Source organism: Rhincodon typus, chromosome 10, assembly GCF_021869965.1.
Source record: "Rhincodon typus isolate 14 chromosome 10, sRhiTyp1.1, whole genome shotgun sequence".
NCBI classification, from domain to species: domain Eukaryota; kingdom Metazoa; phylum Chordata; class Chondrichthyes; order Orectolobiformes; family Rhincodontidae; genus Rhincodon; species Rhincodon typus.
Genome location: NC_063341.1, coordinates 23511725 through 23526638, shown reverse-complemented (window position 1 = coordinate 23526638; position 14914 = coordinate 23511725). Strand labels below are relative to the sequence as shown.

Sequence of the window (14914 nt, the reverse complement as noted above, 5' to 3'; positions counted from 1 at the left end):
CATTGCTGTAAGAAGAATGGAGAACAGTTTTGGTGCAATAACACAATGGTGCATGATTTAATGAGGAAGGCCCTGTGGTGGAGGGGCAGCACGGTGGCTCAGTGGTTAGCACCTGCTGCCTCACAGCTCCAGGGACCCGGGTTTGATTCTCAGCCTTGGGCGAATGTCTGTGTGGAGTTTGCACATTCTCCCCGTGTCTGCGTGGATTTCCTCCGGGTGCTCCGGTTTCCTCCCACAGTCCAAAGATGTGCGGGTTAGGTGGATTGGCCGTGCTAAATTGCCCATAGGGATGTGTAGATTAGGTGGGTTATAGGGGGATGGGTCTGGGTGGAATGCTCTGAGTGTCGGTGTGGACTTGTAGGGCCAAAGGGCCTGTTACCATACTGTAGGGATTCTATGATTCTATTGTATCAAACTGCTAGTTGCAGATTGCCTTGTAGAAGAGAGAAACATATATAACTGGACATCCATATCAATGTAATTCCTTCCAAAGGGCAGTATGATTCACCAAATCACAGGCTTTTGTGAGATACATAGAAAATAGGAGCAGGAGTAGGCTATTCAGTCCTTCAAGCCTACTCCACCATTAATTATAATTATGGCTGATTATCCAACCCAATAACCCAATTACCCAATTCTGCCTTTTCCCCCATATCCTTTGATGTCTTTAGGTCCAAGTGCTATATCCAATTCTTTCTTGAAGTCACACAATGTTTAGATTTCAACTGCTTTCTGCCAAGATGAATTCCATCGGCTTACAACTCTGAGGGTGAAGACATTTCTCCTCATCCCAATCTGAAATGGTTTACCCCATATCTTTAGACAGTGACCCCTGGTTCTGGATTTCTCTGCTTTTGGGAATGACTTTCCTGCATCTACCCTGTCTAGTCCTGGTAGAATTTTACAGTTTTCTGTGAGATACTCCCCCACCGTCATTCTTCTGAACCCCAGTGAATAGAATACTAACCTCTCATCAAACATCACTCCTGCCACCCTAGGTCTCAGTTTGGTAAACCTTTGAAGCGCTCCTTCTATAGCAGGAACATTCTTCTTTGGATAAGGAGACCAAAACTGTACACAGTATTCCAGGTGCGGTCTCACCAAGGCCCTGTACGATTGAGGCAAAGCATCCCTGCTCCTGCACTTGAATTGTCTCACTATGAAGGCCAACATATCATTTACCTTCTTTACCACCTGCTTCATCTGCCTGCTCACTTTAGTGCCTGGTCCTGTTACACATTCCCCTCTCTCAGTTTATAGACATTCAAATAATAATATGCTTTCCTGTTTTTGCTACCAACATGGATAACCTCACATCTATTCACATTAAACTGCATCTGCATTTATCCAAATCACACTGAAGCATCTCTGCATGCTCTTCACATCTCACCAGCTTAGTGACATCTGCAAATTTGGAGATATTACATTTAGTTCCTTCATCTAAATTATTAACATATGTTGTGAATAGCTGGGGTCCTAGCACAGATCCCTGCGGTAACCCACTAGTCACGGCCTCTCATTTGGAAAAAGAGTCATTTATTCATACTCTTTGTTTCCTGTCTGCTAATACAGTTTTGATCCACCTCAATAGACTACACCCAATCCCGTGCACTTTAATTTTACATGCTAATCTCTTATGTGGGAGTTTGTCAAAAGCCTTCTGAAAGTCAAAACAAACCATATATACTGAGTTCCACCACCCCACTGCTGCCCTCACCAACTATACTACTTACATTCTTAAAGAATTCCAGTAGATTTGTCAAGCATTTTTTGTAAATCCATGTTGACACTGTCTGACCCAGCCATTGTTTTCTAAGTGATCTGCTATGAAGCCTTTTATATTGGTCTCTAGCATTTTCCCCACTATTAATGTCAGGCTGACTGGTCTATAATTCCCAATTTTCTCTCTACCTCCCTTTTTAAATAAAGGGATTACATTAGCTACCCCCTAATCTGTAGGAACTGTTTCAGAGTCAATAGAATCTTGTTCAGTGGTGGGAGTCTGGGAGAGAGTGCGAGGGCAGCCTGGGAAGGTAAGTTTTAGTTATAAAAGTCTTACCTTGCGTGGCTGCGGTCTTCAGTTGTTCAGCAGAGGAGGAGTCCCAGAGCGGGTGCGAGTGGTTGGCTGGGTAACAGTTATCTTTCACCCAATAAACTTGGGCAGTAACTAATACCCGAGACACTACACGTGTAGTGTCTCCCACCCTTCCACCTCCTCTAACCTAATAATAAAGACTAAGTGTGGTGAGCAGATAAGCTATTTGCATTTTTTTTCTCATCTCTTTGTTATCTTTTGGGGAGGTCACCTAGACGCCTCATCCTCTGGGAGCGGGTCGGAAGGCAAAGCTGGAGTCTGTTTGAGTATATAACAGAGTAAACTTACTGGTGCAGAGAACACTTAAAGAGACAACACTGCGAAACTAAAAAAAAACTAATTAATTTTAAATAATTAACTAAGTAGAGATGGCAGGTCAGGTGATGTGTTGTAGCTGTATGATGTGGGAGCTAGCTGATCCCATTGAGAACGGCAGTGACCACATCTGCAGCAAGTGTTGGCTGCTTGAGGAGCTCCAGCTCAAAATTGATGAGCTGGAATCCAAACTCCTAACACTGCGGCACATCCGGGAGGGGGAGAGATACCTGGATGCTGTGTTCCAGGAGGCAGTCACACGTGGTAGATTAACTAATGTTAATTCGATCGGCGGGCAGGGACAGCAGTGTGTGACTGCGAGTGAGGCAGGTAGAGGGACCCTGTAGACAGGAACACAGGAGCCGCAGCCCTTGACATTGTCCCACAGGTATGAGGCACTTGCTCCCTGCATGGATGAGGAACAGGGCTGCAGGAAAGATGAGTCAACTGACCATGGCACCATGGTTCAGGAAGCCATTCAAAAGGCGGGAAGCTAAAAGACAGATTGCAGTTGAAGGGGATTCCATCATCAGGGGGAGAGACAGTATCCTTTACAAGCAGGATAGAGAATCCGGCATGGTGTTTTTCCATGCCAGCTGCCAGGGTGCGAGACATCTCTGACCGGCTTGAGAGGATACGAGAGAGGGACAGGGAGGATCCAGTTGTTGTAGTCCATGTAGGTACCAACAACGTAGGCAGGACTAGGAAAAAAGACCTGTTTCGGGATTATGAAAAGCTAGGAACAAAATTAAAAAACAGATTTCAAGGGTCATAATCTCTGGATTGCTGGCCGAGCCACGTGCAAATTGGCACAGGGAGGCGAGGATCAGGGAAGTAAACACGTGGCAAAAACAGTGGTGTGGGAAAGAGGGTTTCTTTTTCATGGGGCACTGGCATCAGTTCTGGGATAGGAGGGATCTATATCGTTGGGATGGACTCCACCCAAACAGGGCCGGGTCCAGTGTTCTGGCAAAAAGGGTAAATAGGGTGGTCAATAGTACTTTAGACTAGTAAGTAAGAGGGGAGGGAGGAATGAGCGTACAGGGAGTATAACAGTTAATGTAAGGCAAAGCAGCAGGTTAGCAGGTGACAAGGAAGATTCAACTCCATTGAAAATTAGGAAGAAAGCTAAAGGGAAGGAGAACTCAAGACCTGTTAGTAATGGAGGTGATAGAACCCAAAAAGAAGGTGCAAAAACTGGCATAAGGGCACTTTATCTGAATGCTCGGAGCATTCGAAACAAGGTGGATGAGTTGACGGTGCAAATCATGGCAAATGGGTATGATTTAGTGGCCATTACAGAGACATGGTTGCAGGATGGTCATGACTGGGAGTTAAATATCCAGGGGTATCAAACTGTTTGGAAGGACAGACAGGAAGGTAAGGGAGGTGGTGTCACTCTGATTTTTAAGGATGGTATCGGGGCGGTAGTGAGAGATGATATAGGTTCTACTGAACAAAAGGTTGAATCCATTTGGGTGGAAATTAGGAATAGCAGGGAAAAGAAGTCACTGATAGGTGTGGTCTAAAGGCCACCAAATAATGACATCGTGGTGGGGCGGGCAATAAACACAGAAATAGCTAATGCATGTGAAAATGGTACAGCAATTATCATGGGGGCTTTTAATCTACATATCGATTGGTCAAACCAGGTCGGTCATGGCAGCCTTGAGGAGGGGTTCATAGAATGCATCCACGATAATTTCCTTGAAAATATGTAATGGAACCTACGAGGGAGCAAGCTAACCTAGATCTAGTCCTGTGTAATGAGACAGGAATAATTAATGATCTCACAGTTAGGGATCCTCTCGGAAGGAGCGATCACAGGATGGTCGAATTTAAAATAGAGATGGAGCGTGAGAAGGTTAAATCCAGTACCTATGTCCTGTGCTTAAACAAAGGAGACTATGATGGGATGAGGAAGGAGTTGGCTAAGGTAGAATGGGAGCAAAAACTTTATGGTGGGTCAATTGAGGAACAGTGGAGGACTTTCAAAACAATTTTTCACAGTGCTCAGCAGAAGTATATTCCAGTGATAAGGAAGAACTGTAGGGAAAAAAGAAATAGTCAGCCATGGATGTCTAAGGAAATAAAGAAAAGTATCAGATTAAAAAAAAACACATACAAAAAAGCAAAGATTAGTGGGAAACTAGTAGACTGGGAAATCTTTAAAGGCCAACAGAAAGCCACAAAAAAAGTTATAAAGAAAAGTAAGATAGATTATGAGAGCAAACTAGCTCAGAATATTAAAAAAGGCAACAAAAGTTTCTATAAATATGTAAATCGCAAAAGAGTGACAAAGGTAAACATTGGTCCTTTAAAAGATGAGAAGGCCAATTTAATAACTGGGAATGAGGAAATAGCTGAGGCATTAAACAGTTATTTTGGGTCGGTCTTCACAGTGGAAGACACAAATAACATGCCGAAAACTGATGGCAAGAAGGTTATAGCAGGTGAGGACCTAGAAACTATCATTATCACTAAGGAGGCAGTACTGGGCAAGCTAATGGGGCTAAAGGTAGACAAGTCTCCTGGCCCTGATGAAATACATCCCAGGGTACTAAAAGAGGTGGTGGGGGAAATAGCAAATGCACTAGTAATTATTTACCAAAATTCACTGGACTCTGGGGTGGTTCCCGCAGATTTGGAAACAGCCAATGTGACACCGCTGTTTAAAAAAGGAAGTAGACAAAAAGCAGGTAACTATAGGCCAGTTAACTTAACTTTGGTAGTGGGGAAAATGCTTGAATCTATCATTAAGGAAGAAATGACAAGACAACTGGATATAAATTCTCCCATTGGGAACACCCAGCATGGGTTCATGAAGGATAGGTCATGTTTAACTAATTTGGTGGAATTCTTTGAGGACATTACTTGCATGGTGGACAATGGGGAACCTGTGGATGTAGTGTATCTGGATTTCCAGAAGGCATTTGACAAGGTGCCACACCAAAGGCTGCTACATAAGATAAAGTTGCACGGGATTACAGGTAATGTATTGGCATGGGATAGAGGATTGGTTGACTAGTAGAAAACAAAGAGTAGGGGTAAATGGGTGTTTTTCTGGTTGGCGGTCAGTGGCTAGTGGTGTGCCTCAGGGATCAGTGTTGGGACCGCAATTGTTTACAATTTATATAGATGATTTGGAGCTGGGGACTAAGTGTGGTGTGTCAAAATTTGCAGATGACACTAGGATGAGTGGTAGAGCAAAGTGTGCAGAAGACACTGAAAGTCTGCAGAGGGATATAGATAGTCTAAGTGAGTGGGCAAAGGTCTGGCAGATGGAGTACAATGTTGATAAGTGTGAGGTCATCCATTTTGGTAGGAATAACAGCAAAATGGACTATGTTTTAAATGGTAAAAAATTGCAGCACGTTGCTGTGCAGAGGGACTTGGGTGTCCTCGTGCATGAATCGCTAAAAGTAGGATTGCAGGTGCAGCAGGTAATTAAAAAGGCAAATGGAATTTTGTCTGCCATTGCCAAAGGGATAGAGTTTAAAAACAGGGAGGCTATGCTGCAGCTGTATAGGGTCCTGGTGAGGCCACACCTGGAGTACTGTGTGGAGGTTTGGTCTCCTTACTTGAGAAAGAATATACTAGCACTGGACGGGGTACAGAGGAGATACACTTGGTTGATTCCAGAGTTGAGAGGGTTGGATTATGAGGAGAGACTGAGTAGGCTGGGATTATACTCATTGGAATTCAGAAGAATGAGGGGAGATCTTATAGAAACATATAAGATTATGAAGGGAATAGATAAGGTGGAGGCAGGGAGGTTGTTTCCACTCGCAGGTGAAACTAGGACTAGAGGGCATCGCCTCACAATAAAGGGAAGCAGATGTCGGACTGAGGTCAGGAGGAACTTCTTCACCCAAAGGGTTGTGAATCTGTGGAATTCCCTGCCCAATGAAGCGGTTGAAGCTACCTCGCTACCTGTTTTTAAAGCAAGGCTAGATAAATTTTTGAACAGTAAAGGAATTAAAGGTTATGATGTGCGAGCGGGTAAGTGGAGCTGAGTCTCAAAAAGATCAGCCGTGATCTTATTAAATGGCGGGGCAGGCTTGAGGGGCCGGATGGCCTACTCCTGCTCCTAGTTCTTATGTTCTTATGTTCTTGAAAGATGACCATCAATGCATCCACTATTTCTCGGACCACTCGCTTAATTACTCTGGGATGTAGATTATCGGGCTCTGGAGATTTATCAACCGTTGATCTTTCAATTTCCCCGACACTATTTCCCCACAAACACTGATTTCTTTCAGTTCATCCCTCTCACTAACCCTTATGTTCTGCAACATTTTTGGGATGTTAGCTCTGATGAAGAGTTATCTAGACTTGAAACGTTAGCTTGCTGAATCTCCACAGATGCTGCCTGATCCGCTGTGATTTCTAGCATTATTTTCTTTCAGTATCAATTTAATTGGTCAACCATTTCTTTGATTCCCATTATGATTTCCATTGTTTCTGATTGTAAGGGACTTACATTTGCATTCACCAACCTTTTTCGATTCACATACCTATAGAAACTTTTACAGTCAGTTTTTATGTTCTCTGCAAGCCTTCTCTCATACTCGCATTTTCTTTTTCCGAATCAATCCCTTTGAGAAAACTCAACAAGGAAACAAGACAATTCAGCTTCTTCTTGCTCCAAAAGGTCTCCATGTTGGAAGCCAGGCAGCAACATCTCAAGGTACATTCCAAAGGCACCAGCTATATCCACCACACATCCATGATATTGGCATTTGGCATGTGTCAGGCTCTAAGAACCCTCAGAGCACATCTCAGATCCACTTACAGGACACTTCTGTCGTTCAAAACTGTACCTCAGGCTGCACTAGCAACGCTCATTGTAAAGCTGCAGCAAGGATACTGTGATAACAAGGTGTAGAGCTGGATGAACACAGCAGGCCAAGCTGCATCATAGGAGCAGGAAGGCTGATGTTTCGGGCCTAGACACACAGCCAGCTCGGAAACTGAACCAGGCTGCATTTCTGGGTTCTTTGCTCACTGTTATAGCTGTCACTCACTGTAACCCTACCTGAATGCTCACTGCATTTCTGTCCTTCATTACCTTGCCCTTGTTTAAGCTGAGGACACTGGTTTGAGATCCAAGTTGCCCTTCCTTAAGCTGAATTTGAAATTCTAACCATGTTGTGATTGCTAACCCTTAGACGATTCTAAACTGTGAGATCTCTTATTAATCCCTCCTCATTAGACATTTAATATAACCTTTTCCTTGGTGCTGCTCTAAAAAAATCCTCTGATACACTGAACATATTTGCCTTCCATGTTACTTTCGTCCATCTGATAGGTGCAGTCAAGATGCAGATTAAAATCGCCTTTGACAATTGTTGTGCCCTTCTTACATACTTCCAATATTTCCGAATTCATATATATCAGTGATGTGAGTGCAAAAGATGATGATATGGAATCTGGATGGAAATAGCAAGGGTAAGAAGACATGGGTGGGAGTTGTCTATAGCTCTCTGAAGAGTTGCCACACTCTATGAGAAACTATAACTAAGTAATCAAAACAGTTTCCCTTGAGACAATAATATTACAAAAGCAAAATACGTGGATGCTGGAAATCTGAAACAAACACAGAACGTTGTAAAGATTTAGACAGTCTGGCAGGATCTGTGGAAAGAATTAGAGTTAATGTTTTGAGTCTGTTTTGACTGTTCTTCACAATTGAGTTTCTCCAGTATTCTCTGTCTTTTTTCTCTTGAGGCAATCTAGTCAACTGATCTGATTGGTATGTTAGGTTAGACATGTTTACTGATAATGGGCAAGATATTAATCTCATGGCTAAAAACAGAAAATATAGATCCTGACAAATGACCTGGTCAGTGTCTACACTGTAGGAATCCAAGAAAGCTATTGACAGCACAATCAGTTTATGACCAGCATATATATTTTATTAGAATTATATACAGAAAGGTCAATCAAGGAATTGATACATTTATCAACAACAAATATACAAATAAATTATATAATCTACATGTACAATATGTTAATTTATTTATGTAGACATCTTAAAAATATTTCAGAAATATCTTAAAACACTTTCCTCTTTCATACTTTCTGGTGAGTGCTATGTAAAATGATACAATAAAGTTGCGCAATCTATGTTTTTTTTACTTGTGTCTGTTTATTTTGTTTATTTTATGAGGGATAGCACTGCTGCAGAATGGAACATTTTAAAATTTCCATGTGGAGATAGTCATGCATTATTTTACGAACATTATTGATACTGCAACGTATTCCCTAACTGGCTTCTTTCTTTCACATAGATTTCTTTTATCAGCTTGTCTACAATCCTGTTGAATTACTATTTTGAAAATGTATTGGGGGAAAATGATTGCGTGCAGTGTTTTGTGGTCAAATTATTTGTTCCCTAATTTTTACACAAGGTTACTTCATAATTAGTTTTCAGATTGAGAGGGACGAACTTGGTACATTAATGGATTATCCAATTCCTATCAGATCACTGAAACAAAAACACATTTGAACAACTCATGAACTGCAAGTGAGATATAACTCTATATGTTAACAGATCATAAGAACATTATGTCATACACAGGTATAGAACCATGTAGGTAACGGAAAGTCACAATGGAAATCACACCATAAACTGCAGTTTGCCTGATGAGATGATGGTACAAATCTAACATTCACCTTTCACGCACTATCTCAGCCATAGGGATTTAATTAAATAAACCACAATAAATAAAAATGTGAATACACATGTGTAACCAACATATACAGATATGGGAAGTGAATAAAAAGTACAGAATAATACAATACATTCAGTGTTCATTGTGTATTTTCACTTTAATTCCTAAAATAATCATTTAGGTTGTTTAGATTATCATATCTGATTAATGTTGTTTTTCAATTTATTGGGAAGAAGGGGTTTGACTATCTCATTATCCAGTTTGTTGTTCTCGATATTACCTTCTTTATTACTAGGAAATTAAATCTTTCTTTTCACTAGTGTTGTAATCAATTAAGTTTGAAACAGAATTTTAGATCTGTTGAAGGTAGATTTTATAAAGCTTAAAATATGATGTAATGGATTCAAGGCATCAATGAGTTCTGGCATTAGAAAGCAATGTGCTCACAACATTCTGACTTTGGGAGTTCTATCAGAGCAAACCACTGGGCAGAGGTTTGTAAAGAGGGAAATGAAATGGGGAAATAATCTTGGACCTGAAACAGAGGTATAATTGCAGGCTTGGATATAAGTTGTTTTAGTGCCTTCATTGAAAGCATTGTGATATATAGGCAGCAATCTAAAGTAGTGGGCAAAGATTTTTTTTTAAATTTTAGTTTGGTTTTATTACTAGTGCTAAAAATTATGTTAAACAAATTTGGCCATTTCTGCTCATGACAAATTACCATATCCTTTAGTGCATTTGTATTTTCTATACCAGTTACCGAAGCCTTCAGTAATGCACATATTTTCTGCAGTAAACAAATTGTGCAAAACTGTGGCAGTATATAATCTATTCTGACAACATATCACCGATCTAAGAATTAGATACCAATCATTGAACTACTCTGTCTCTTTTAAGTTGAGGTGCTTCATTTTTAAATTGTCCATTGTCATCACATCTGTAGTTACCTTTATCATTAATGTAAAGGTAGAGGCTTTCACTTAATCCTATGATGGTAAACACACAGCAAAAATATGAGTATCACCACATGATGAATTGGACAGAAAGTTTTAGTGCCTCGTCACTAGCATTTGTAATTCAGACAGATGGAAAATTTCTGTCAATGGAATGAACTGAATTCTGTTGGGAGAGGAGATCCACCCGTTCATAAATGGTACCATGATCTTGCAATATTGAAGCTGCAAAACCAACGATCTTGAAAATTCTTGTTTACCTCTTGTTTACGAAAAACTGTCAAAGACCTATATTTAGAAATGAGCACGTAATTAGATATCTTTAGCATTCTGCCCAAATAGCTGCACTCTTACAATTTAAAGAAGAAATTAGCTTTAAGTTCATCACTAAATTACTAAGGATTGCAATGTAGCTAACTCACTGTTCGCTGCAGAGAATTCTAATGTTTGTTCTTGTTGGTCTCTTACCTCAATATATGCGGCTCTACACCTCCTCATGCGCTGTGTAAGTGTCTTTTGGTAAATTCTGTTTTTCATTGCTGTGAAAATAAAACAATGTCTTAATTAGCATTAACATTAAAATTAGTTATTCATTAATAAATTTCAAAATTAAGTTTCCCTCCCCCTTGCCCAAACTGTCAACTTTAACCTATGAGCCTAGATGCCACATTTCAGTGAGATATATCATGCAGACAATATCAGTCATGTCCAATCCTGTGTGGGACATATCCACTTGTGATAAACGACAGTGATTTTAAGCAATTTGGATTCTTTGGCTATGTTTCATCTATCTCTGCATTTTTCCAGCTAAGACTGGTGACAGCAGTACCTTCCTAGTTTATGAGGCTCAATTTATATTGAATGTTGTGATTTGTGACTGAGATGTCAGAGCATGTATTCACTTTAATGTATAAAGTCAGTTCATATTGTTTCAGTAACAATAATCCTAGCATCACTCGCACTGAGTTTACATAAAACCACAAGCCATGCAGAAGAGAATAACGAATAAAAGTATTCCTGTGCCATCTGACTTCTAAAAAACATGATAAAAAATGCAAATTTTACCTTAAAAGTGAAAACTTTTCTGCTTGTGCTAAAAGGAAGATAGAGAAAAAAAATCAATTGTTTGTTTTTCCTCAGAAGGGAACATTCAAGCTGAGACATTAGGTTTAGCTGACAACATTGTGCGACTAAGCATTGACTATTTAAACAAACTGTCTTCAAAACAAAGTACAAGCACCTCCTAATCAACCACAATTAAAATTTTTATAGTAGGGGCAAACAGCTAATTGCAGCACAGGATTTGTTACTGGAAGGAGATTTCTGAAAATTGGTATTTTCACAGAGTCTGGGATTTCTTATACGATATGGTACTTGACACCAACTGCACCACAAACAGTATGGGTATAAATTTGCTGAGATGTCACGGGGTGTTAACACAGTGCTAGATCACTTTCAAAATGAAGAAGTCCTGAGTAGAAAGAGGCAAATTCTCATTCACATTTAAATGTATGTCAAACAAAAATAGTTAATGTAGGTATCACATCATCATCATTCTAGGCAGGCGCTGATTCCCTGAAGCAACCTTCTCAAGAGTAGCTGTAGGAGAATTCACAATTCTGCAGGCCCACAGTTTTCTGTCTGACACGGACAGGAAAATCTGTGCATTAGGGTGAACTATGAACATTACCAGCATAATAGTTAAGCACTTCCAAAATCTGTCTAAGGCAACAAAAAAAAGGGAAGCTTCCTCCACTACATCTGTATGTGCTATCTTGTCTTTATTTTGCCAACTATCCAAAAGGCCTTGCTCATTGAGATGGCTAATTTATGCCACACTATGGACAATTTTGAATTGTGGACCATTCTCAATAGTTGAATTCTACAGAAAATGACTTCCAGATTATGTAGTTTGGCTGCATTCAGACCCAAGACCCAGAAAAATATGTTGTCCACACCTCCCTTCTTTATTATTTTGTTCATTTCTGACTTTGCTGTCGGCCATGGTGACCTTTACTCTTCATAGGTTATTTTAATCTGAGGAAAGACTCCACCCTTAAAGCAGGAAACCCTTCATGTTTATTAACACAACACGAAGCAAGAGGTTTTTGTAAGCATTTAGTATCTTTTTCTAATAGCCTTCTTATTTCCAGATTGTTTGTAATAAGCTAGATAAATGTCCGAATCACACTTCATGGTATTATTTATAAATATTAATTACACCCACATAATTGTGGAAAATTTCTGTCAGCTGCAATTAATAAAGGTGTAAATGTAATGCGTTATATGGCAAAGTCATTTTTCAGGAACATGTTGGCATGTTCATTATTAGAATTGCAAAATGATTTCAATCTCTATACTTATATATTAGGTATTCTTATACGTTAGGATTTATTTAATTTGTTGCATTTTTTGTCCGTGTTTCACCATTGGGTTCCAATCTGTGTCACCCATGATGGACATAATACATAACATCAAACAATTATATCTAACAATCTAGTTGAGGGCAACAGTAGACAGACTCGTGTTTGAGGAGAACAAAGTTAATTTGTTAAGAAATCCAACAGAAAGCTAATTCTTTCAAATAGATGTCAAGGCAATAGGAATTATGCATAAGAGAGAAAGAAAAGGAGTGTGTATGTGCGTGTATCTGTGTGTACGCGTGTTGTTCAGCCACTCAATACATCATGAAGGGGGCATGCTTTGAAGCTCAGTTCAAACATGAACACATCATACAAAAAATATCACAAATACTTCTAGTAAAAGTCGAAGAGTTGAAGTCTGATGAAAAGAGAATACAGGAAACTGTAGCGATAGAAGATTAGCTGAACATTTACCTTTCTGTTTGAGCTTTCTTGCTAACCAGGCGATCAGTGTCAAAGCAGAGACTCCAGTAACAGATGCCGTTAGTACAGGTATGTATGGAGGAATACCTAAGGACAAATGGAAAACTAACATTTCACAACAATTCATGTAGGAGATAACTTGATATGAAATCTATGTACTGAATGAATATTACGATCCAAGCAAACTTCTAATGATTTTACTTTGAATACGCAGATAACATGAATACAACTTGACACTGCACTTTCAAGGTTGCATTTTGTGTTTAGATCCATTTTACGCTAAAAAAAATTAGATCCTATTTAATAATAACTCAACAATCACTCTGTAGTTGTTCTGTACTTCAGTCCATCGAACCCTCGGAATTAAAACCTTCAGCACAGATAAAGTAGCATCTTGAGCTGTAAACAAAATCCCCAATGGACTGCGAATAATTAATGAATCCTGTTCTGAGGAAGGGTCACCGGACCCGAAACATTAACTCTGTTTTTCCCTTCACAGATACTGCCAGACCTGCTGAGCTTTTCCAGCAACTTTGTTTTTGTTTCTGATTTACAGCATCCGCAGTTCTTTCGGGTTTTAATGAATCCTTGTTTGGCACTCAAGCAAAGTGCTCCTTCCGCTATCAGTTCTGCTGCTGTTCATGGAAATTCCTATCTCTTTCATGCACCATTTTCTTATTAATGTGAACTAATGATCCAATCATTCTTTCACAATATTTCACCCTGCTAAGCACCTCTGTGTCTATGATTTTCCCATTTAGCATCTTGGCAGTTTGCTTTTTCTCCCTTTCTCTGCAATTTGTCACCGGGACTGTCCATTCCAATGTTCATTATTTATTGTTTGACTGGCCAATTTAGTTTAATTTAGTTCTGGTACAGAAAAGGAAGGTTTATTTTTATAACTTTATAGCTTTGATTAGTCATTCATTAGTCATTCAATATGAATGGTGCTGAACATTGGTTCTGAACAATCCACCACATCCCCAATGGCCCACATACACTCATAAATTTGTACCTTTCCAGCACACAGCTTTCAGTTTAAAATTATTCAGTTTAGCATATTCTCTAATAGGAAAGTGTACAGAATGAAAGTAAGTGAACAAGTTAATTCATGATGGTCTTACAGTGTTAATTTTAGCTTCTCTTGTCTTTTTCTACAAAATATATGTTGAAAATTCTCATGCTCCATTCAACACTTTTCCCTATGGAACATTCAATGCCATATCCTCTCACCTTCACAGCTGGGAGTCGGTGCTGACCATTCTCCTGACACTCCACACTCCAGGCTGTCTGATCCTTGGAGCTTGAATCCTTTGACACAGCTGAAGTCACAAGTTGAGTTGTAACTGAATGCTCCAACAGGATGAGAACAGTTCATTTCTGCTTGCCTGGGAGTCACCAGAGTTCTACATTTCACAACTAAAACAAAATTAAAACAAAATAAGTTGACACGCACAAATACAATGAATATATTTCATATATTTCATATTTAGCATATTTAGTCTATTAAACAATTCACAAGCTTCTACTAACATTCCTTGGAAAATTAGGAGTTGCAACATTCCATGTGCTTTCATGGAGTGAAGATATTAAGGTTGAGAATGCATAGTCACTGGGAAAGATATGGAAAGTAGGCAACAACAGCAGGTGAAACATCAGGAAAAGACAGACCAGGGCAGAGAGGTAGTGGATGGGGGTGGGGGAGGAAGGACAGTGACATGCAGAACTGCAGTGAATGGAGACAGTTTTCTATGGCCCCTTGTAGACGATGGCTAAACATGGATGGATGGATTTCGTGGTGTAGATTCACACGTTACCTTCACAACTGGGGAGTGGTGCTGACCATTCTCCTGATGCTCCACACTCCAGTCTGTCTCTCCCTTGGAGCTCGAAGCCTTTGGAACAGCTGAATTCACATGTTGAATTGTAACTGAAATCTCCAATGGGATGAGAACACTTCTTGAATCCATATGTGGGAACTTCTAGAGCTGTACATTTTTTAGCTGTAATAAAAAAAAGTGAGGT

The 14914-nt window shown here is 39.8% G+C and overlaps 1 protein-coding gene across 1 annotated transcript in view; it reads right to left on the bottom strand.

The window, feature by feature from the left end:
• Positions 1-8306: 8306 nt before the first annotated feature.
• LOC109927032 (L-selectin-like) overlaps positions 8307-14914 on the bottom strand; it is a 12320-nt gene continuing 5712 nt past the window's right edge. Inside the window, exons 8-13 of the mRNA XM_048602241.1 lie at positions 14707-14892; positions 14123-14308; positions 12881-12976; positions 11109-11136; positions 10512-10582; positions 8307-10331 (exon numbers count right to left, since the gene is read on the bottom strand). Coding sequence (XP_048458198.1) covers positions 10528-10582; positions 11109-11136; positions 12881-12976; positions 14123-14308; positions 14707-14892 — 551 coding nt within the window. The 3' untranslated portion in view covers positions 8307-10331; positions 10512-10527. The remainder of the gene's footprint in view (positions 10332-10511; positions 10583-11108; positions 11137-12880; positions 12977-14122; positions 14309-14706; positions 14893-14914) is intronic.